The following is a 26558-nucleotide window of genomic DNA, read 5'->3' as shown; positions in this document are numbered from 1 at the left end:
CAATTACAATCATACAGCTATTCTGACATGATAAGAAACATGAAGGTATGAAACTACAGTGTTCTTATTTCTTCAAAAAAGAACAACAAAGTCATTCACTTTGTGAAAAATACAGCGATTACGTTCTCATCAATTGAAACATCTATACACATTCTTTATATTTACTATAAAAAAATTATAAAATTGTGTACAATTAAGAAACAGTTACCAATGAATTTAGTAGTTAAAATGTAAAATGTCTGAAATCTCACACGTCCTAAGCCACACATTATATTTTTTCACCTCAGGTGGATATAGAATTGTAAAGAGTTGTTAGCAATGCCAACGGTTAAAAGATCTATATATATTTAGTAATATTCAGTTCCATTCAGTTTAAAATGAAAAGTTTTTAAAATAAAATTGAAAAGCCATTATAAGGACTATTTACTAAACCTGGGTTTGTGGATTCTGTCAACAAGTTGTTTGAAATGACTTGCTTCTAATTCTCTATTTTACTGCCTTGATTGACATAAATGATAACCAATCAGTTTATTTGAATTTGATTTGATATTGAATGAATGACATTGTCGAATGAAAGTTTGTATTTATTAAAATTGGTTATTTTGTTACTCTGACTTTTTACCGGTAATAATTATTTATATTATTTTTTTAACGTTAAAAATAGTGCATTAGAATAAAATAATGTATCGAAATCCTGGTTTGCAAGAATTTCAAGTGGAAACAAAGCCGTATAAGAATAAGAATGATTGGAAAAGGAAATTCGTTGATCACTGTTATAACGAAAATACGGGAGAATTTCTTGGACGAACACTAAAAAGATGGGGTGAGTTAACTGCTTTGCCCTATTTTTTTTAAATACTTAATATTAATTGTCGTTTTTTGTAGTCCATTTATTATAAATTTGCCAGAACATCCAGAAAAACGCCCAGCGTTCAGGGGCGTGGCTTATATAAATTTTATTTATGAATGGCTTGAATAAGAATACAATACTATTTAGATATATAGTTTAATAAAAAAAATTAATTAACTGTTAAGTTCGAATAAGCTGCAGTAATAGTTAATTTTTTTTTTAGTTACATTTCACGTTATTTTATTGAATTTATATTTTTTTTATGTAACTGGAAACTCGTTGCCAGCCCAACTTTTCGTTAGTTGCAATTGCTTATTTTAACATAAAATACATGGTTCTTATAAAGATATACATGAATAGCACACGGTTGTCATCATATAATGTTTGTTGTACCTCCATGTGTTGCCACTCTGAAGACTAACAAGTCATGTCTCACATATCTTTTAATTGCACTGCTATACCTACAAATTAAAACAGCTTAGAAAGCTGCTTGTTTGCTGAAATATGTAGAATGAAGACACATTACTCTTCTGTAATTTTACTGCTAGATCTCACCTTTAAGTTGAAACATGGCTTACAAAGCTGCTTGTCTGCTTTGTAAGCCATGAAATAAGTAGAATGAAGAGAGATGTTTTTTTATTATAATCATATTGTGAGACAACACCTATACTAACTGGAGTCTGATATGATGCAGATGAAGAATAGTGGATTTAGTTGGAATTAACTGCAATGGCTTCTAGGGGAACCGTATGGTCCGTGAGGTCAACCTGGCAGGGCAACTCTTATATGACCACTGTTGGCCTATGAGCATGATATGTGGCACTTAAGTATGAGTATGATGGCACAGTGCCTGCAATACTGTCTGTGGGAATTGACCAATAGCTTATCCCAGTTAATGAGACTGGCTCCCAACGAGGTACATTTCTAGCAATGTGGGATAATTGCCCCTATAACTAACAATGCTTTTCTCCTATATGAAGATAGGTATAGGCCATTTTGTCTACTTCTGTTAGGTTTCTTCATTAATGATATGATGATTCTTGTTGCAGGACAACTCCTCTTATTCTATGTTATATTCTACACATGCCTCATAGCATTCTCTGCAATATGTTACGTAACATTCCATCAACACTTCATCAATCCTCGTGTACCCAGACTGCAGCAGGAGTATAGCGTTATTGGCACCAGCCCAGGGTTGGGGTTCAGACCGTTACCACCAGATGTACGGAGCACACTGATCTGGTACAAGGGTACAGGGTATGACAGTTACAAGTATTGGGAGGACCAACTCATTGACTTTCTATCAGGTAATGTAGTACAGAATTTAAATTATTAATTATTTATAATTTATATTATAGAAATTTAGTTCCGAATTAAATATATACATAGATATCATATTTTTTTTATTATATTATTATAAATACAAAAGTTTGTGAGTATGGATGGATGTTTGTTACTCTTTCAAGCACAATCTACTGAATGGATTTTGATATTTATCATCAGAATAACTTTACATGTATTTGAAACTGCGAGCATAGCAAGTTTTTTGAGGCATATAGGCCTTTGCATGTTTTAGTATGCCTTGCAGACCTGACTAATGCAGGTGATATGTGTAAATTTAAAATATTATTTTATGCATAAAATTGAGTTTACAAAAATCTATAAGAATTTAAATTCTATGTGTTCATTTTTTTTTATAGGGTTGTGTGGGCTATTGCCAGATGGTTGTAGCACCTGTAGCACTGCGACCTACATAGATCTATTGTGCTCACCCTTTTTCAGAGTTCGCTACCTAGACCCGTCAGGGACAAGAATTGAAGGATATTCTTAGGAGCGATGGTTTTTATCTCCTCGGGAAAGAGTGTAAACTTTCCAAAGGAGATATTTCGTTTATACATGAGTGGGCTACAACCACAGATGTGAAGTTCCTCTTCAGTTTGGCAGAATCTGCAGATGATTGACATAATGATGAAAATGTTTTTTCCAGTGTACAAAAAGAAGGGTCAGACAGCTGGTGCAGGTCAGAACATCTTTGATTGTGACTTTGACAAGTTGCCACCGACTGGTAAGGTGTGTGTGACCTGGATGTGCGCGCTTGGGAACCTTGCATACAAGAGAACCATTTCTCCTACCACAAGTCATCTCCATGTGTCTTCCTCAAACTGAACAAGTAAGCCATAAAATCACTAGCTGTGCCCGTGACTATGTCCGCGTGGTATTGTGAGCTAGCTTCTAAATGACGAATTTCCATAAAAACTTGCATCTCCTATTTTTAACCCCCTTAAATATAAACTTTGAATATCATATTTATTGATATCTATTCAAGAGCTTAAAAATATGTTTCGAGCTTACAGGTTTAAAAATGACAATACTTCCATTCAATCTTTAATCTAGTCTCTCACCCCCTGACAATCCTTTTTTCGCATTAAAAAGTATCCTATGACCTTTCTTAGGGTCTGGACTATCTGTGTGCCAAATTTAATTTAAATCGCTTGTGTAGTTTTGGCGTGAAAGCGATTATTAATTAGTACTAGACAACTAATTTACTTAAGGGGTCTTCCTATGTGATGGGTTGAAAAAATCGATTTTTTTTTTCATAAATTGCTCCCTTAATATGTCTAGAATACGGTAGTAAAGCGATTTTAGAAAATTCGAAGTCGTTTTAAAGATACAGCAGGTAAAAGAAAGAGCGGTTCGGAGCGGTGAGTTGGCAGTTAGAGACCGGGCCTATTGTGTACCGTCGGCTTTATACCTAGCCTCCCTTTTATTAATATATTTGTTTATACAAGTTTAGACACGTTTCTACAGACTTAAACAGAAAAGGAGCAGGTAAACTTACTGATAAAGTTATCCAAGAAATTACAAAATTCTACGGATTAGCAATTCGACGCCATCCAGATTCGCTTGAAGATATGAGAAAGGAAGTTTGGGCAACGTACTATCACAAATGTTCTTCTGATGAAAACCCTCAGCATCAATTTTGTCCAGAAGGCGAAGACAGTTGGTGTAAATGGCGTAAGGCTGAAGCTAATAATGAACTGGACCAATTTCATCACGATAAACCACCTCTAATTCCGCAAGTCCAAGAAGCTATCAAACCGGTTTTCGAAGATTTATCGAAAGACGAATTATTAATTCGTTGTTTAGGAGCAGAGACACAAAACAATAACGAATCTTTGAATTCTTTGATTTGGACTTTCGCTCCTAAACATCTTCATTCTGGTCCCAAAGTTGTTGAAATTGCTAGCTACTTAGCAGTTATTATCTTTAATGAAGGTTTTCAAGGTATTTTAAAAGTTATGTCGATTATGGGATGCCCTGTTGGTCGTGAAGCCCAAGCGTATGTTGAGAAACGGGATGAAAAGCGAATCTTACGCTCTGAGCGGCGCGTAAGTGATGTCGTTAAACAAGCCAGGATTGACTCAAGAGCTGAACAATCTGCTTTAAAAGAGTTTCACGAGGAAGAGGAAGGAATACTCTATGGACCAGGCATCGCCGATTGAGAGTAAGTTGATATTTTAATAGTTTTTAACGGACTTGAAACTTTAAACGCGTTTTTCTCAAAACTGTGTTTTTCAAACTTTCCTCCATTGTATCTCAGAAACGGCTGGACCGAATTACTTGAAATTTACAGGGCACACTCAATATATGTAAACGCATGGAATGAACTATTATCAATCGAAAATTTTCAAAACTTCGATTTTTTTATAGCAAAAAACAAAAAAAAAAAAACGCCTAATTTGCAACTTTTATTTCAAATGTCTATCAAAAATCCAATTTTTTTTATATTCATTTGATTATAGGTCATTCCGTGCTTTTAAGCCTACAAATTAAAACGCCGTTTTTTTTTTTTTTTCAGATAAGCCGATCAGCCGGAATCGTGGAGGAAGTGGGAGCTCTTTTTTTCGAGGCGGGGGTGTTCAGAGCGCTGTAACTCTAGTTTGACTGAATATTTTTAGCTGAAATTTTATATTTATACTGTCCAAATATGTGTTAATAAATGATAAAAAACTTGAAGCTCTAAATATTTACTGGTCGTAGAAAAAAAATCCTAAAATATCCCTAAAAAACAGGCCGTCACATAGGAAGACCCCCTTAAATATTTCTTACCACAATACAAATCTAAAGAACAAACAAATAATTATATTTATGTATATAAATATTTGGACCGAGCGAGGTATCGACCGCCGAGCAACCTATCGATGCAGCCATGTGTGTATTTTAAATACATATATGTATTTTATTACAGAATATACGGCTGGCGACCAGAATACTACAATGACACGGCCAGCTTACCAGCGGAGATGCCGCGCGACCTACAGACACACATTAACACTATATCCAACCCTCTGCATAGGAATTATGTATGTTGTTTACAATATTAATAGTATTTATATATGGATACAGCATGACTTGGTAAGGTTATAAAGCATTTTAATACTAAGTAAGTTCAGTACTGCAACACCATCTAAATATATATAACTCAAAGGTGACTGACATAGTGATCTATCAACGCACAGCCCAAACCACTGGACGGTCGGGCTGAAATTTGGCATGCAGGTAGATGTTGTGACGTAGGCATCCACTATGAAAGGATTTTGATTAATTCTGCCCGCAAGGGGATAAAATAGGGGCTGAAAGTTTGTATGAAACTTTGTCAATTTTAAACCGATCGGCCTGAGACTTTGTATGCATAAAACTACTATGACGTAGGCATCGTCTAAGAAAGGATTTTGATAAATTCCACAAACTTAGTTCCTCTATAAAAATATAAGTGTGCAAAATATAAATATGTGGGTTTTGAAAAAGAATGTTTTAATTTCAGGTGTGGGTGTCGTGTTACGGTGAGACCCCAGCCGACAAAGAGAATATAGGACCGATAAAGTACCTGCCCAGTCCCGGGTTCCCGGGCTACTTCTACCCGTATCAGAACGCCGAGGGTTACTTGAGTCCGTTGGTCGCGATCCATCTAGAGAAGCCAATGAGTGAGTAAAATAAGGACCTAGGTTGTGGGTTTGATTCTTATATAGGTGTGAGGGATATTTAGTAATGGGGATTCGTTATCCACTATCATATTGCAAATGTGACAAGTTTATCGACTTTCACACGGTCCACACGTATATCCTTACTTACTTTTTTTAAAAATGTATTTTAAATAATAAGTCCTGGTTTAAATGGTAAATTTAAATGGTAAACAGTAAACGTCAAATATATTCATGACAGAGCACTATCACATTATCATGTGGCACCCGCGATGCTATTTTGTTTTGCTATTCGGAAGGAATAAGCTTTTTCTTATTGATGATAATGAAATGGTGTCCCGGACTGCGCTAACGCTGGCGGGGCACCAGTGGTTGATGGTTCAATGGATGATAGGTTGAGCTTGAGGTCGGGTCAGTTTTCCCATCCTAATTAAATAACCAGGAATTAACCACAATGGTTTTCAGGGGAAACCTGAAGTGGAGTTCTACCTAACATGGTGCATAGAAATAGAAATAGAAATAATCTTTATTCAAATAAACTCATTACAAGCACTTTTGAATAGTCATATTTTGATTCTACCACTCATTCGGAATGCAGATTCATCACAAGAAGAATGAGCAAGAAACTTGTGTGTTGCTCTTTTTAATAGATGTTTTTTGCATAGTTAGTAATAGGGACACTAGACCCTATTATTAACAATTCTTTTCCCCCCTAAGGACTAAGTTGTCATACCTCCTATCAGGTAATTGATACTCTGCCTACTCTCACCCTACAACCGAAATATTGTGTAAAGCAGGCTGCTAGGCAGCTGAAATAGGTGAGACTGATGTACCCATTTATTAGGGACTTTTTACAGTCCAAATTAAATCAAAAAAACATTTATTAATGAAGGGAATTTTAGCCGCTTACCGTCCAGTTCACTATACATTTTGTATTTAGAACAACTGGCAAATATCTCAAGTGAATTTATTTTTTTTAGAAGCCAGTTTATTTAGACACCTGTGTAAGTATACAATGGTACACTTGCATAGGTGTCTATGTCTAACAATAAATGATACAATACAGTATGGTTGTCATTTAAGTAAAAAGGTCTATCTCTATGATCATCAAATAATATTGCATTTTACTTTTCAGCTGGTATAGTAATAAATATAGAGTGCCGCGCGTGGGCGAGAAACATCAAGTACGACAGGCGGGAACGACTCGGAGTCGTCCATTTTGAAATTATGATTGAATAATCATGAAAATGTACACACAAACATAAATACATACTACGACACACAAACATAAATACTACGATATTTTCATAAAAATGTTAAATGAATGGTGAACCTCTTTTTAGTTAATTTAATCATTTCTTATTCTATGTGTAGTAGCAGAAGTACATTGTTCTTTACTTTCAAGTTAATTTTGTAATGTGTGAGAAAGTGACAAAATATTGACATGTCCAAATAAGTTTGTAGGAGGTTTTTGTGTTTGTGAATAGGGAGTTTGTATTAGACAAAGCATTTTTAGATGTAAGGTGAGTAGATCTGAGTATCTTCAGGGTTACATTCGTCTTTACCCGGGGGTAGGGTGCATGATGCTAGAGGGCGTAAAAATCCCGCCGTAAAAACTGTCTCCATTTTTCATAGTGAACAATCTTAAATATTGCATTTAGTATGCATTTTCTTAATTTTTTGATGAAATTATTCACAATTAGCAGTTGACACTTTTCAATCACTTAATTTTGATCAAATTGTTCACAATTAGTAGTTGACACTTTTGAATCACTTAATTTTGATCAAATTAATCACAATTAACAGTTGACACTTTTCAATCACTAATTTTGATCAAATTGTTCACAATTAGCACTTGATTAATTTTAACTAAAATGTTCAAAAAGGTGATGAGCGAAGACTTAAAATATTATGTGAGATGATGTTAGCTAAATCAAAGTTGTTTATTGATATAAATAATTTTTAGTTCCAGTAAAATTTTAAATTAAAGATAATGTGACTAGTTTGGGCGCAATATACTATCTATTTATAGACTATTTGGTAACAGTAAGTAGAAAATATTCGTATATGGCAAGTTTTTAAGTGCATAGTGCCACATGATCTGTCACTGCCTACGTCCTATCCTCTCTCGGGTACAGACCTGATTGAAAAATACTTATAATTATAGTAATATGAATTTCAGTCATTACTTTACTGTAAATGTGAATTAAAAATGTATTTCAACACACTTGCTCATAAAGTGGATCTAATTTCAACGGTTTATTATATATACAGCAGCTCATAAAACACGCGTGCGTTATAAAGATAAATAGTGCAGTTATATTCCATAACAGCATTAATTGCTATTGTTTTCAAATTTCGAAGTGACCGCCGCACGTTGTTACGATGACTGTTATAACACACTCGGCTCTATTACGCCTCGCGTGTTATAACCATCATAACGCTCATGCATCGTAAAGTACTATTATATAATTTTAGCCACCGCTATAAAATAAGTTATATAATACGGCCTGTGCCTTGTAAAGTGTGTACTTATAAAAAAATATACTTTACTGTACATGTTAATTAAAAGTGTATTTCAACACACTTTCTCGTAAATTGGATTCAATTTCGACGGTTTTTAATATATACAGCAGCTAATGAAACAAGCGTGCGTTATAAACGCAAATAGTGAAGTTATATTCCATAACAGAATTATTTGCTATTATTTTCAAATTTCGAAGTGACCACCCCGCGTCACTAGCCTGTAGAGAGCGCGTCATTTTAAAAAAAGTAAAACGGCGGGAAAGCAAAATGGGCAACAGTTTTATGGTTGAGTATATTTCAAAAGAAGTGTGTTGGATAACGTCGTACGATATACGTGCGTGTTTAACACACTCGCCTCTATTACACCTTACGCGTGTTATAACCATCATAACGCACATATATCGTAATGTACTATTATATCATTTTAGCCACCGCTATAAAATAAGTTATATAATGCGGTCTGTGTCTTGTAAAGTGTGTACTTATAAAAAAAATAAGACATGATTTTCAGCATTTGACCGTTGATCTTGCATTTTATACTGGCAACATAGAATAGTTATATTATTAGTTTAGGGAACACTGTAAGACATTTTGAATCTCAATAATCAACATATATAGTTGATTTTGCACTGAGCAATAAGTACCTAGATAAAAGACTATGTAAGTATGTCATCCGAGCCATAGATTTAAGAGTTTGATACTTATTTTTTTTATATATTTTTTTTATATTGTGTTCAGTATTGGTTTATATTTCATTTCGGTATCTACACAAAATATTGGCATGATATAGAGAACTTTATTGAAGACGCTCTCTATAGTTTGTTAGTTACATATTTTACTGGAATTTGTATTTATCTGTATGAGTACTGTATGACTGATAAAAAATCTCAAAAAATTATATATTTTTTTTTAAATCGGTTAAATTAGCTAATATTTAAATCTACCTTTATCTAACTATTAATATATATATATATATATAACTTAATTTGACAGTTGCAGTTACAAACTGACTTGTATGTTTCACAACTTGAAATGTGAAATTCTTTATGTATAATTATAAAACTGTTAATTTCAAACAAAACAATGGCAACTATGTTACATAATTAGCAGTCTGATCCTTCACAAGTAATATATATCTTCATAATTATAAGTAATTATATAAAAAATTATATTACATTTTCCGTCCATACATAGGCATATGATGTTCTTGTTATATGCTATAATTAACCTCAGTATGATGTAATAAGACTGATTTACCTATATTACCTATTCTAAGACTAATTGTTTTTATATATTTTTTTTAATTTTATTTTTATATATTACATTATCATATCAATTTATAAATGACTATAGTATGAATATATAATAACATAATTATAAAGTCGAACTAGAAATTATGGTTTAAATATTTTAGATTATGTCGCTATGGTCTTACTTAAATATGCATACTGTGTTCATTTATTTATTCACTTAATACAATATAAATTTACAACTAATTGCGATTTGTTTGTATCATAAAACTATTATACTTAACTATATACACTACTTCACTATATAAAGACAGGTACATTCTTATTTAATTTATTATAGAAGGCAAGGCTTCTGAACGTCAACATTTTGGACCACCCCAAAATAAGTTTAAGATATGCAATCGAACAGTGTACGGTTAATAAATAGTAAAGGATTATTTTTTCAATACGAGATTAAGATGTATGATCTTTGTCTCTTCACTTGGGTATAAAATAAAAAAATATTAGAATTTGACAGCACTTGACTCGTTTTTGTTTATCGATAGAACTGTATTTTTTTATTATATTATGTATTCCTTATCTATGACTTTTTAATAATAAAAAAAAACATGTATCTCGGTAGTCCGTCCAATGGTAATTTGTGTTCCATATTTAAATTTAAAATACTTTTAATGTAAGTAGTTATAATTGGCGCTAATTGTAATGTGTCATTGAAAGAAATGCGCAACGCGCGTCATTGTGCCTTTTATGATTTTTTAAAAAAAAAAATTAATTATAAAATTGTAATTTGTTTTCTTTTTAAAGTAGGTGAGTAATTATAAATGGCGCTAATTGTAAGGTGTCATTGAAAGAAATGCGCAACGCGCGTCATTGTGCCTTTTATGTGTTTTTAATACAATAAATTAATTATAAAATTATAATTTCATTTTTTTAATGTGGGTAAGTAATTATAAATGGCGCTAATTGTAATGTGTCATTGAAAGAAATGCGCAACACACCTCATTTAGGCTTTTATTTGTTTTTAATACAATAAATTAATTATAAAATTATAATTTATTTTTTTTAATGTGGGTAAGTAATTATAAATGGCGCTAATTGTAATGTGTCATTGAAAGAAACTCGCAACACACGTCATTGTGCCTTTTATGTGTTTTTAATTCAATAAATTCATTATAAAATTGTAATTTCTTTTTTTTACTGTGGGTAAGTAATTATAAATGGCGCTAATTGTAATGTGTCATTGAAAGAAATGCGCAACGCGCGTCATTGTGCCTTTTATGTGTTTTTAATACAATAAATTCATTATAAAATTATAATTTCATTTTTTTAATGTGGGTAAGTAATTATAAATGGCGCTAATTGTAATGTGTCATTGAAAGAAATGCGCAACGCACATCATTGTGCCTTTTATGTGTTTTTAATGCAATAAATTCATTATAAAATTATAATTTCTGTTTTTTAATGTGGGTAAGTAATTATAAATGGCGCTAACTGTATTGTCATTAAAAGAAACGAGCAATGCGCGTCATTGTGACCTTTATGTGTTTTTAATACAATAAATTCATTATAATATTGTATTTTTTTTTAATTTTATCTAGAGCAAGTAAATAACATGCAGGTTACCGCCGCATAGTATGAAACTACACGTTAAGGTTTTGTTGGCATGTGCCTCTTTTAAAAGTGTTACTCGATTTTTTTTTATAGTGTCATATGCATTGGTAATCTGTTTCATATATTTTAGAAGTTATGAAGGATGCTTTGTAAATTGATGGTTGAGATATGGCAGTGAAGTTACAGAATACGCAGGTGGAACACTTGAGCTCCTAAATGGGTAACAACGATACATGATAAAGTTATGTACACGGTGCTGTTTATATTTATAGGCGGCTTGTTTGTCATTGCAGTTACAAAGAAAAATATTATTTGTGTAAAACAGTCCAAGCTCTTTTTTAGTTATATACTTTAATTTAATTAATTATTATCTGTTATTATACCAATGCTTAATTCTGGTTAAATTCTAATGACAATGTAATTTTACTTACATAGTTGTCCTAATTTATACGTAATTTTCTCTATTTATGTAGGTATATATATATTTTCCTACACCGAAGGTCATATTGTATCTACGGTTCTTTCCCAATACATTTTTTTTGTAAATTCTATTAGCATTTCTGGGTGTTAATAATATAAACAATTATACTCATGAAAAATGTTTATACTGTGCGTGGAATCGAACCCACGAAACTTAGAATTAAAGCGGTGTGCTGAACCGCTAGACCACAGCCGTCTAAAATATTTAGGTACAATCGAAAGGCTCGTCTCGTCTCCGTTACAAGAGGGTCCTGGGACACTACAATGTAGGTACACGGCGCGGCGCGGGCGACAAGGTTTGGGTTTGTTCCAAATAGTAGGTATATTACTAGCTAGCCGCCCCGGCTTCGCACGGGTGTACATGTATTATATATATTAACCTTCCTCTAAAATCACTCTATCTATTAAAAAAGCTTCAAATTCCGTTACGTAGTTTTATAGATTTAAGCATACATAGGGACGTACAGACAGCGACAGCGACTTTATTTTATACTAGCTGTTCCCTCGACTACGTCCGCGTGGAATTTAACCTTATTTTTCTAAAATAAAAGTAACCTAAGTTACTCATTACATCAGCTACCTGCCAAAAAGTCCCGTCAAAATCGGTCCAGCCATTTCAGAGATTAGCCAGAACAAACAGACAGACAGACAAAAATAGTAAAAAAAATGTTATTTTGGTGTATGTATCGTATTTATATTCATATGCGTGTAGTAAAAAACGGTTATTTAAATATTACAAACAGAGTGTCTGTTTGTAATATACAAATAACCGTTTTTTTTAATACTGATATAATTTTATTTATATTTATAGATTACATAATGATGGTAATGATGATTGGAATTGGGTGAGCCCGCCCCTTTATTTATATATTTTTTATTTATTTATATACTCCATTGCATAAGATATAGAAAAACATCAATTAATATAAAAATTATATGTATACAATAACAGGTAAAAAGGCGGTCTTATCGCTAAGCAATCTCTTACAGACAGAAGAGATTGATTGAAAAATATATAAATAAAGGGGCGGGCTCACCCAATTCCAATCATCATTACTATCATTACGTAGTCTATACGTATAAATAAAATTGGAGTGTCTGTTTGTAAAATTGAAATAACCGTTGTTTACTATATGCATATGAATATAAATATCGTATATACACCAAAAATATATTTTTTTGCAATTTTTGTCCGTCGGTCTGTTTGTTCCGGCTAATCTCTGAAATGGCTGGACCGATTTTAACGAGACTTTTTTTGGCAGGTAGCTGATGTAATAAGGAGGAACTTAGGCTGCTTTTATTATGAAAAATTATTTTATTTTAGAAAAATAAAATAAAATTCCACGCGGATGAAGTCGCTGGTATATAGTATAAAACAAAATCGCTCTCGCTGTCTGTCCGTCCCTATGTAAGCCAGTCTTTAAAACTACGCAACGGATTTTGAAGCGGTTTTTTTTAATAGATAGTGTGATTCAAGGGAAAGTTTTATATACATGTATAATACATGTACACCCGTGCGAAGCCGGGGCGAGTAACTAGTATTATATATTTAAAAAGAATCAAGATAAGTAGAACACACCTTTTGCTAACTAACACTATGAGTTGTGTACTCCAAATACACCCCACAATTTTAATCTCCACAGATCCGAGTCACAGATGCGTACGCGCATTCATTCAGTCAGTAATTCAAGAATAACTCGCGAATGCGGACGCATATGCGCACGTCACGTCATTAATAGGTCGTGAAGTTTATTATTACAGTGAAAACTATAAAATGGCCAATTCGAACACAGAGACGGAATGGATCCGCACACCTCCACCGTCTGGACCCCTGTGGCAGAGAATCGCCAAAGTGGTGTACAACCCGACCGATGGGAGTTTTTTCGGCAGAACATCTAAAAGATGGGGTAAGTTCTTATTCAACAAGATTCATCATGCAAAGATGGCTTCATGAAATACAGCCACTGTTACTAGGTCATATATTAATTTTCTATCTAATAATTAATTTCTAAAACATATCTATCATTTTTTAATCTAAATCTTTAAAAACATACAGGAAAATATTTTTTATTCTTTATAAGTTTATAATTAGGATAAATTACGAAATTATCTATAAACCACGCGTATATTTATGTTTTCATTACTCTTTGAACAGTGTTTATAAATAATTAACGTTTATAATTAATAAAAAAAATGTATTAATGCTAAAAAAATCTGTATGAAATCTATATAATAGTGAATCATATAAATTAGGAAATAAATAACTAAATTATAGCAATAATTTGTAGAAATCATAACTGTCTTACATTTACATTGGTTACAAACACACGTGTGTAATTTTAACTTATTTTTAGATATTAAACAGTAATTTTTATTATAGCTGTGTTATATTATAATGTTATAATATTTAAACGAATTGAGGGTATCGACAAATCTATTAATTGGAATATCTAATTATTAGATACATGTTTAGTTATGTAACCGCTAGCTAAGAGCTAAGAGTCCGTACTTTGTTCGTTCGAATATGATGGACATATTAAATTCGGTTTTACTATTTCATGTATGTATTTCTACTCTAAATATATGTCAAAATCGTTGTTTTCGTCTATCTGTTTCACTATTTACCTCCTCTAAACCACGCATCAGTTCACGGCTTTCTCTGACATTTAGAGAATTTCTTCAGGCAGATTCATATGCTTGCTACCTGTGCGTGTGCTTTCAACCGCATGAAATTTATAGCCTATATACTATTCCGATGTATAAGCTATTTAACTGTAAAGTTTAATTAAAATCCGTTCAGTAGTTTTTGCGTGAGAGTAACAAACATCCATCTATATATACATCCAGATTCAACAACTTTCTAATTTATATTAGTATGATAGATCTCTGTTATATTACCTACACTGTGCACGAGTACGTCGGGAAATAAAAAAAACTGTCTGATATATACAAACAGTCATAGTTATGAATATCCACTCAAGGGCGAGGTGATGGTGAGTTTATAAAACCGAAAGTGTATATTTGTTATGCTTTCACGCTTCAACCAATCTATATATTTAGCTTATACGTAATATTTGGGATCGTCAAGGACATACGTTTTTATCTTGTTTAACCGTAGTCATAAGGGGGTTTTATTTTTTTGATGGATGATAATGGAATGGCGACCCCGCCTGAGATAACAGTATACGCAGGCGGGGCACCAGTGGATGGTAAAGATGAACATGAGGTCAGCTCAGTTAATCCATCCATAAGTGAGTAGCGGTTTCTATGTTGATAGTCGCATGCCTAATCCTTGTTAATATAAATATAATTAAAACAATATTCATTTAAAAGAGCAACAAACAAGTTTCTTGCTCATTCTTCTTGTGATGAATCTGCATTCCGAATGAGTGGTAGAATCAAAAAAACTTGACTATTCAAAAGTGCTTATATTAGGTTTATTTGATTAAAGATTATTTCTATTTCATCGTGGCAAATTTACCAGCAATTTATCACCAAGGGAACAGCGTGGAGGTCAACCTGTCGTAAGGACGTTAGTCCCTGCTACTTAGTTTACTGTACTGACGAATCCGGTTAACATCCCTGTCCATCGTATGATCCTCCACTGGTGCTCCACCAGCGGAAACTGTTAGAAACTTGTGAACCGTTCCATTATCATAAAAAAAATCACAGTGTTGTGTTCACAGTTTTCGTGTTTGCACTTAAAAAAACATACTTTAAATTTTCACCCTTCTATCACCAACCCCTATTTTCAATAGTGAATTTAATTTATATAGCAAAACAATGTTTGCCGGGACAACTAGTAATATAGAAATAAATTACATATAAAAGAAATCTATACATCTATACATATAAATAAAATTGGAGTGTCTGTTTGTAATATTGAAATAACCGTTTTTTACTACATGCATATGAATATAAATACGGTACATACATCAAAATAACATTTTTTACAATTTTTGTCTATCTGTTTGTTCCGGCTAATCTCTGAAATGGCTGGACCGATTTTGACGGGACTTTTTTTGGCAGGTAGGTCATGTAATAAAGAGTAACTTAGGCTATTTTATTTTAGAAATATAAAGTTAAATTCCACGCGGACGAAATCGCGGGTACAGCTAGTATACAATAGAAATATATACCTACATAGCAACTATGCAATTAAGAATGAGATAATTTTAGTAAGAAAGTACAGCAGAAAGAACATATACTGAGAGAGATAGTCCTATTTCATAGAGTTATTAAAAATGGCTAGTGTTAGTGTAACATAAAACTAAATTTTCCAACGGGTAATAAGGAATTCCGTTAATAATATCTGTTAAATGCGAATATGAACATAGAGCCGTGTACTGCATACTGATGTTTCGTATACAATACGTAATAAATAATACACATGTACTTATTGTGTACTAGCTGTACTCGCGACTTCGTCCGCGTGGAATTTAACTTAATTTTTCTAAAATAAAAGTAGCGTAAGTTAATCCTTATTAGATCAGGTACCTGCCAAAAAAAGTCCCGTCAAAATCGCCATTTTTTTGAGATTAGCCAGAACAAACAGACAGACAGACAAAAATTGTAAATAATGTTATTTTGGTGTATGTGCCGTATTTACATTCATATGCATATAGTAAAGAAACGGTTATTACAATATTACAAACGGACATTTTAATTTTATTTATATGTATAGATGTTTGTTTTATTGTTGCTATCATACAAACTGGTATGAAAATTATTTTTACTTAGACTCAGTATCATATTGCAATTGTCATATCTATACATATAAATAAAATTGGAGTGTCTGTTTGTAATATTGAAATAACCGTTTTTTACTCATGCATATGAATATAAATACGGTACATACACCAAAATAACATTTTTTACAATTTTTGTGTGTCTGTTTGTTCCGGCTAATCTCGGAAATGGCTGGACCGATATTGACGGGACTTTTTTGGGCAGGTAGGTCATGTAATAAGGATAACTTAGGCTATTTTCATTTTAGAAAAATAAAGTTAAATACCACGCGGACGAAGTCGCGGCTACGACTAGTATACAATAAATTTATATATAATAAATTAACAAAACACACATGTACTCTATTTAAAGAAAGCGGCAATTTCGTAGATGACTCATTCCATATATACATTAGCCAAAAGCGTCCGAGTGTCTGTCAGTTTGTTAGGACTAAATCAAGATCGCTGGAAGGCATTGGATACGAGCAGCGCAGGACCGATCGTCGTGGAGATCTTTGGGGGAGGCCGATGTCCAGCAGTGGACGTCTTCCGGGCTGCGATGATGATGATGAAATTTAAATGTCTGTTACCAAAAGCCTGCTGTAGTGACTGCTTAGGTTATACAGTCTGCTGAAAATTCTTTTACACTATAATAAGTCCTTACAATCAATTTTTTATTTATTATATATTTATTAATGTAGATATTTTCATATGCATGTATTAAAATACGGTTATTTCAATATTACAAACAGACACTCCAATTTTATTTATATGTATAGATGTATATGCAATTACAAAAAAATAATTATATGACTATTCAAAAGCGCTTATATTAAGTTTATTTGCCGTCGGTGGTCTAGCGGTTTAGCACTCCGCTTTACTTCCGATGGTCGCGGGTTCGATTCCTTGCATGGCACAAACATTTATATTTATGAGTTAGATAGTTTGTATCAGTCTGGGTGTTTTCTATATATAGTATGTTTGTATTTACTAAATATTTATATGAGTTATCTAGTACCCATAACAGAAACTCTGCTTACCTTGGGACTATAATTATTAAGTTTTTTTTAATAAATACTATTTCTATTTCTCATTAAAAATAGAATAAACTTAGGTTTATGTATGATACGTATCATACATAAACGTATCATACATTATTTATAATAGAATGAACCTAGGTTCATTCTATTATAAATAATAATATAGTGATGAAAGGAATATAAAAACACAATCATCTCGCGTACGTATACCTGTGTCACAGTATATATATTGTTTAAATAAACAAATCTCTCAGCTGGTGTTATTGTACCTATTTTTATGATAAACGATAACACTGTGACATTGTTCAGCGAACTGCTGAGTCGATACTGTCTACTAATTTTATTTACCTACTGCTTTTCTACTGTTATTATAAAAGCTGTGATAAAAGTGTCAAAATTCTGTTAATCATCTACACATATAAATAAAATTGGAGTGTCTGTTTGTAATATTGAAATAACCGTTTTTTACTACATGTATATGAATATAAATACGGTACATACACCGAAACTTCTTGTCTTATGACAAGAAGGATTTAGCACAATCACTTACTATATTTAAAAATTCACTAAAATCTCATTATCTCTCTCCCTCTGTAACTGAACTATAACTAAATTTTCCTTTTGTTCTCATCTCATATGTAGTATATGTATGTATATAATATGTAATAGTGTGTAAGTTTATTTATTTATACTTATAAAATGTATGTGTATATATACAGTGGGTTGCCAAATTAATCGGGACAGTCACATTTTTTATAATTTTTGTTCTTCAAGTGGTCTTGACTACGTTTTTAAGTGGTAAAAGTTTTTTGCTGATATGTTTTTATGTTCACCTTGTCTCTATAACTCAAATTCAAAGTGAATTTCAAGTGCTGAGAGATTTGTTTATTTTGGAAATATATTTTAATGACGGGAGAGACACGTGAAACACGTAAATTATTCTTTTAAACAGTTATTTAGTGGTTTTGTGAAATAATCAATACCTGCAAGTAAGTAATATTTTACTATAATTAAAATTAAAGTATTTTGGAGCGGATTTTAGAACAATTTTAATTTATTTTTATATTTTCAGCTTTGGCTATGGGTCGAGGGGTAGATTTGACTCCGAGAAAAAAATCCAAGGTTAAAACCCTTCTCCTACACACAAATCACTCTCAGAGGATGATAGCACAACTGGCCGGGATATCGAAATCTGCCGTCAATAAAATAAAAATAAATTTAGATCAAAATCAGCCACTTTCGCCCAAAAGAAAAGGCAAATGTGGCAGAAAACGTATCACAACAACACGTTCCGATAGGAAAATTCGAGATATCTGCTTGCAAAACAGAAAGAAAAGTGCTGGATTTTTAACTCAGATAGTACAGGAATCTGGAATACGTGTTTCAAAAAGAACTGTACAGCGAAGGTTGGCAGAGGAAGGCCTGACAGGTCATCGTCCAGTTAAGAAACCCCGATTAACAGAGGCGATGAAAAAGAAAAGGCTTGCTTGGGCTCGTGAGCACCGCCTGAAAACTGTTGAAGACTGGAATAAGGTCAGTTCTATGGTTAATTTTATTTGTGTTACATAAAATCATATTTACAAAAATTATAAATAGTTTCTATATTTTTTTAGGTATGTTTCTCAGACGAGTCAACTTTTGAAATTCTGGCCAAAAAAAGTAACTTCGTAAGGCAGCGCCCAGGCGAGAAATTTCATCCTGATTGCATAGTGGAACGAATTAAACACCCTGTAAAAATAATGGTATGGTCTGTCATCAGCGCAAAAGGAGTTGGGCGCCTCTATATCGTCCAGGGAACCATGAGACAGGACCAATACAAGCAAGTATTAGAAACTCGCCTGTTGCCGCAACTTCAGGAATGGTTCCCGAATGGGGAGGAATTCGTGTTTATGCACGATTCAGCTCCATGTCATAAAGCGAGGAGTGTAACCAAATTTTTGGAAGACCACAACATTCCAGTTTTACCTTGGCCTGGCAATTCTCCTGATATGAATCCCATAGAAAACTTGTGGGAAATTACCAAGGCGGAAATTGCTAAGGAAATCATAACTACCAAAGTAAAACTAATTGAAAAATTAATAAATGTATGGTTTCACAATCCCAAAATAAAAGAAAGTGCTAAACAGTGTATTGAAAGTATGCCGAGGCGGATTCAAGCACTGATAGAAGCAAAAGGAAATGTGACAAAATACTAATAATTTCCCATCATCATTTTTATTATACTTGTTTATATTTTCTAGTTGTTCAAATATTAAATTATTATAGTCTAAATTCATTATAAGATATGTGTCTGATATTATTAAATATAATTATAGCCTAAAGTGACGTTTTTAATTAATTATAGACCAATGTTTTACAAAAAACGAATATTTCGTGACTGTCCCTATTAATTTGGCAACCCACTGTATGTGTATTATAAATATGTTCTCTACTGTGTGCCTTCTACCTTCTCCATGTGAATAGTATCTGTCAATACCAGGTTGTCTGTAAGAAATTACTGTTAGTGATAAGACCGCCTTTTGTATAACTTTTTATCATTTTTTTTATTGTTCTATGTTTGTCTGTGCTCAATAAAGAATTATTATTCTTATTATTGATGAGATGAGATATGTGAGTCAAGAGTGACGGACATAGGCCGAAGGATTGCGAAACTGAAGTGGCAATGGGCAGGGCACATAGCGAGTAGGACAGAAGTCCTGGACTGGCAACCGCGGACCGGAAGACGCAGCGTGGGAAGGCGTCCAGCAAGGACCGCCGATCTGGTCAAGATCGCTGGAAGGCGATGGATGCGAGCGCCGGACCGATCGTCGTGGAGATCTTTGGGGGATGCCTTTGTTCAGCAGTGGACGATGTTGTGGATGATGATGATGAGACAGTTTTCCTAATGAGCGGTAGTTTAAAAGAAGGAACTACGACTATTGAAAAGTGCTTAAATAAAGTTTATTTCAATAAATGATTGTCTATTTTAAACAACGAAGTTTATCGAACATATTTGGCGTCATGGTCATGTATTTTACATATAGACCCCAAAATCCGTGAGTTAAAACCTGGCATCACATCAAAAAACTTTGTGTGTCCATTTATTTCTGAACTCTTCGATGGATAACGTCAATCACAAACCAATACAGCCCGGCCTGGCGGCGGCAGTCTCGTAATGTAGGAATATGCTAATGTATGTTTTCAAATAAACTCAATGTAAGCACTTTTGAATAGTCATATAATTTTATTTCTGTTCTACCGCTCAATAACGGCCTCGGTGGTATAGACGTTTAGTACACCGCCTTACTTCCAATGGTCGCGGGTTCGATTCCTCGCACGGCACAAACATTTGTATTTTTGAGTATGATCGTTCGTATCGTTCTGGGGGTTTTCTGTATATGTATAATATGTATGTATTTACGAAAAAATATATATCTATGTATTTGTGTGAGTTATCTAGTACCTATAACACAAGCTTAACTTGGGTCTAGAATAGTCTAGACGGCGCTGTGTGAATTAAAAAAAAATTGTATGTACCTGTTTTTATATCATTAAGTAATAGTTAAGACTTCATTACATAGTATAAAACAAAGTCGCTGTCGCTGTCTGTCCGTCCCTATGTATGCTAAAATCTTTAAAACTACGCAACGGATTTTCAGGCGTTTTTTTTTAATAGATAGAGTGATTCAAGAGGAAGGTTTATATATATATATATATATATATATATATATATATATATATATATATAAAGCATGTACACCCGTGCGAAGCCAGGGCGAGTAGCTAGTTAAAGATATATACTTCTTGGCACTTTGGCTGTGAGTTTATATTGTATTAATGAAGTAAATAAATACGAAAGCAAACTCGTCACTGGAATGCAACTACCGAAATTAGCCTAAGTTACTCTGGAATAATGCAACTTTAGTTAAAGTCATTTGGTTATTTATGCACGTTGGATGCGTCTACCGGAATTAGCTTACTCTGGAATAATGCATCTTTTAAACAATGAATTAATATTACCGGTAAAAAGAATCCATTTATCATACCTCCTCAGTTTCAAGACACTCTCCTTGATGTGAAGCCAAATCTCGAGGTCCTTGGCGTTGATATATCCAGTGACGTTCAGTATTGCGGTCATTTGGAGGACAAGGCTAAAATAGCCTCAAAAAAGCTTGGTTCACGGCGGCCCATCGCTTGCAATTATACAAGACACAGATCCGGCCGCACATGGAATACTGTTCTCATCTGTGGGCGGGAGCACCATAATACCAGCCTACTAAACTACTTCCATTTGACCGCATTCAGAACCGAGCAGCCAGAATCATTGGTAATCAACGTCTATGCGACAGACTGAAATATTATCCATCTTCCTCTTTCTAAAGATATTGTCATACAAGCTGTGATTTTTTAATGTTTCTTTATTTAACAAACTAGTTTTAATATTAATACTCATGATTTGTAAAGCAAATGGTTCGCCCTTGAGAACACAAAGAACTACGACAGTAGTACAGGGGAATGGGTGAACGGAATGGAGTCTTTTGTGATGAGATTCAATGCTCATTCAGTGTCCTGAAAAGAATTAATACTCGGCATGTTCCGGTCCAAAGGATTTGGAATAATGAACAAAGCCGGTCGTTTAAGTATACTAGGGGGTTTATTGAGTTACTTTGTGTAACCGTATGTATCTTTAGGTATATGTGATGGATTGGATAAATCAATGATCTTGTGGATAAAGGTATAATAGGTTTTGGGGCAGCAGGTATATAGGATGAGTGGATTTATAGATGAATGACACATTCTATTCGATCTACTAATTATATATATTCTATTATATAAAGAAATAAAATATTTTAGAAATTAAAATATTTTTAATAAATTCAGAAAGACAGATATAATGTCACTTTTACAATAATCTGAGGAACGAACTATCAAAATTTTATATTCACTAGCTGTCCCGGCAAACGTTGTTTTGCCTTAAAATAAAAAAAAATTAAGGGTGGACTACCCCTAACATTTAGGGGGATGAAAAATAGATTTTGGCCGATTCTCAGACCTACTCAATACGCTCACAAAATTTCATGAGAATCGATCAAGCCGTTTCGGAGGAGTATGGGAACGAAAACTGTGACACGAGAATTTTATATATAAGATTACTTTTCAAATATAAAAAGTGAAACTAAAGAGGTTTCACAACAGTATAATTGATCTTGTTACACTAAAGTCGATATTCGCAACTCGTTTTTTAGTAAATTGCTACACATGTTTTATGTTAAATTGGGCGATATATGTCAAGTGACGCAGACGAAGTTGCGTGGGTCACCTAGTATATTAATGTTTTCGTTCGCCTTTTTCGCTTGGCAACATTGTTAGTACCGAATTGATCATTTCATGCTACATTGGTCACATTCAATTCGCTCTGGGTACGTATTGTAGATGATTTTAGTACGTACAGCAATATCATAAGAAGCTGGTTAAGATTCAAGATTCAAGATTCTTTATTTGTTAAACATGCGTGATTACATAAGTAGATGATATACATATAGAAGGAATTTGTCCGGCATGTTTAGCCTGGATGGCATACAATATATTTAAATGCTACAATAAAATATTAAATTTAAATGTTAAAAAATAATAAAAAAGAATGATGTCATAATGATACAAAAACTACAACTTAAGTATATGCACAATAATATAAAACTAATAAAACATTTCGTCAAATTTAACATCTAAAAAGTTCGATATACTATAATAACATTTGTCAATCAACAACCTCTTTAATTTATATTTAAATACATTATTGGGAAGGCTCTTCAAGTATTTAGGTAACTTATTATATATTTTAGGTCCCATACATAATATACTGTCATGCATAAGCTTTGTCGTAGATTTTTTAATACATAATTTATCAATGTCACGTCGATTGCGATTTACAATTTCAGAAAGTCGTGGAAATAAGTGCTTTTTAATTCACTATATCAGGCAGAGTACTGATTAGATCTTCAAAATCTATGGAATAATGTACTTGACATCATCATCATCCGTCATACTCGTGAACGAGTGCTGTTTGTAGGGATTTACTCTTATTTAGTTACTCAACCAGTTGGTTGTATATTTAGTATTTTTCTATTTGAGTATTTAATTGAATTAGTGCTAATTGGTAGTAGGCACCATTTAGATCCAAATTAAGCTAGCTGAAGCTTGTGTTATGGGTACTAGAAATCTGATATATATTTTTCGTAAATACATGCATATTATACATATGTATATGTACATAGGAAACACCCAGACCGATACAAACAATCATACGTTTGTACCATACGAGGAACCGAACCCGCGACCATTGGAAGTAAGGCGGTATGCTAAACCGCTAGACCACCGTGACAAAATGTTTGTAATTAACTGATGATGTCCCGTTTAGATGCGAAACACGTGTTGCAATATGTGTATACATAGATATCCATATGTATCGATATCTATTCCGGAATTTGACCTTAATATACAATATACATATTCCATTGAAATAATGGTCGTAACGCTTCCAGTAGCGGTGGTTCAGTTTTCGCACTGAATATTATACTTGTGCACGACGACCTTCTTAGACTTTTATTGTATTTTTTATATATATCTAAAATACATTTTCTATTATTTAAATTATTAACCGGGTCTTAACACGAATAATTTTATGGCAAATAAAGGTATTTACCTCTAGTGGACTCCTCATTTCTCATTTACCGTGGATACCATCGTGATAAAGTCCAGGTGAATTTGTCACGATGGGCTAACTGACCTGCCCTCATGCTCCTCTTATCATCCTCCACTGGTGCCCCGCCAGCGTAAACCGTTAGCGCAGGCGGGTGCACCATTCCATTGTCAACCATAAAAAAAATCCCCTTCCACTCACTGAATATTTGTGGTCTCACACATGGTAATAGGATCGAAATTAAACAAACTATGTAATTGTTTAGTAAGACATACAATTTCCGTACTGTGGGCACAAAATAAAGAAGGCAAGACTTCCATCCGAAAACTATGCGTGAAACATTTTATTTTGAGAGAGGTTAATACACTTTATACTTTTGTAAATTATTTTTATCTGACACAGATTTAGCTGTGACCGTCGCTTCACTTCAGTTTATGTTAGCTGCGATCGTACTGTACACACATACATACATAATAACATTAACATTACGTATCTACTTTATCACTAACTAGCAGTTCCCGCGACTTCGTCCGCCTGGAATTTAACTTTATTTTTCTAAAATAATAGTAGCCTAAGTTACTTCTTATTACATCAGCTGCCTAAAAAAAGTCCCGTCAAAATCGGTCTAGCCATTGCAGAGATTATCCGTACATACACCAAAATAACATTTTCTACAATTTTTGTCTATCTGTCTGTCTGTTTGTTCCGGCTAATCACTGAAATGGCTGGACCGATTTTGACGGGACTCTTTTTGGCAAGTAGCTGATGTAATAAGGAGTAACTTAGGTTACTTTTATTTTATAAAAAGTCGCTAATTAACTTTTTTGTTAATTTCCACGCCGAGGAAGTCGCAGGTACAGCTTGTATTATAAATATGATAGTGTGTCTGGCTGTCTGTTTGCAGATATTGTACATGGTTTTTTTTAAATATATTTATTACTACCTACCTACCTACCTATCTTTATTAAATACATTTATTTTTATACAATGACTCGCTAAACTGAACAGTTTGTTGGCAAGATATAATAAATATAAGATATAATTTTATGGATGACTAACTGTTGCCCGCGACTTCGCCTGCGTGGAATTTACTCCCTAACTCCTAACACTCCTAAGTTACTCCTTATTAAATCACCTACCTGCCAACAACAGACAGAGAGACTGTTATTTTGGTGTATGTACCGTATTTATATTCATATGCATGTAGTAAGAGACGGTTATTTAAATATTACAAATAGACACTCCAATTTTATTCATATGTATAATACATGTACACCCGTGCGAATGTACACCGAGTTGCTAGTTATTTATATAAAAAAACATCTATTCAAAAGACCAAAATACAAGTTTCTTGCTCATTCTTCTTGTGACGAGTCTGCGTTCCGAATGAGTGGTAGTATAAAAAATATGACTTCAAAAGTGCTTGTATTGAGTTTATTTGAATAACTATTATTTCTATTTTTTTTTAATGTGCAGGTATCGTGATAACTTTCTACCTGGTGTTCTACGCTGTGCTGGCTGCAATGTTCGCTCTGTGCATGGGCGGGCTGTTCCTCAGTCTGGACTTCAGCAGGCCCTCATACACTCTGCACAGTTCACTCATAGGTAAACACTAGAATTTCCAGCCGAGGTTTAACCAAACTGTCAACACTAGGCTTCCAAATAGGGTTGCCAGTCGTCTTTAGTATATATGAACAGCCTATACCACCCTATCATGTAATCATATGACAGTCGTAATACCACTCAAGTGTTACCATTTCGGACGACTAAGTTGTAATGCCTCCATCCTATAATTTCACTGCTTTATCTCACCTTTCAATTGAAACACATGTTACAAAACAAATTGCTTGACGTTTGAAATAAGTTAATAAAAAATAGAAACTTATCAAATCCGGGACAATTCTAGGACAGTGTTTGGTTGGCCGTAGTAAAAATAATCTTGTTTTTTTATTCCGAAAAGTGTTGCGGGATAATTATACGATGTTGTTGGTAGAGACGATGTATATTACAGATGATAATAGTCTGACAATATGTACATAGAAATAATGATCTTATATACTAAATGACAATAGGAAAATGTAAGGTGGGGCGACACAGTTTAGACACGGCAGTGCTTATCAGATGACAATATTGAATTTGTCTTACTAGCCATATTTCATTGCAATCATTATTTTGATGTATCTAGGTAACTGTGTCCCATAATAATCGAAAAGGAAAATGCCATTTATTCTCAAATACATACTTTTATCATATAGGTATCTACGTATTAACGCCAGTTATAATTTTAAGATGCAATTTAGTACAGGCCGCGTCGTTCGTTGTTAGTATATTTTGTTACAAAACTAGTAGGTTTTCAGAATTTGGGACAACAAGGTCTAATTACTGGACATGGGACAAGACGCAAAATTTCGGG

At 33.4% G+C, this 26558-nt stretch overlaps 1 protein-coding gene and 1 pseudogene across 1 annotated transcript in view; both read left to right on the top strand.

The window, feature by feature from the left end:
• Positions 1-578: 578 nt before the first annotated feature.
• Positions 579-7095, top strand: LOC131852333 (sodium/potassium-transporting ATPase subunit beta-2-like; annotated as a pseudogene).
• Positions 7096-13394: 6299 nt separating this feature from the next.
• Positions 13395-26558, top strand: part of LOC131852329 (sodium/potassium-transporting ATPase subunit beta-1-like) — a 28823-nt gene continuing 15659 nt past the window's right edge. The window contains exons 1-2 of the mRNA XM_059202994.1: positions 13395-13606; positions 25622-25750. Of these exons, the coding sequence (XP_059058977.1) occupies positions 13474-13606; positions 25622-25750 (262 nt within the window). The 5' untranslated portion in view covers positions 13395-13473. The remainder of the gene's footprint in view (positions 13607-25621; positions 25751-26558) is intronic.

Source organism: Achroia grisella, unplaced genomic scaffold, assembly GCF_030625045.1.
Source record: "Achroia grisella isolate CSIRO2021 unplaced genomic scaffold, CSIRO_AGI_Agris_v1 utg842, whole genome shotgun sequence".
Classification (NCBI taxonomy): Eukaryota; Metazoa; Arthropoda; class Insecta; order Lepidoptera; family Pyralidae; genus Achroia; species Achroia grisella.
This window is presented reverse-complemented; position numbering and strand designations above follow the sequence as displayed.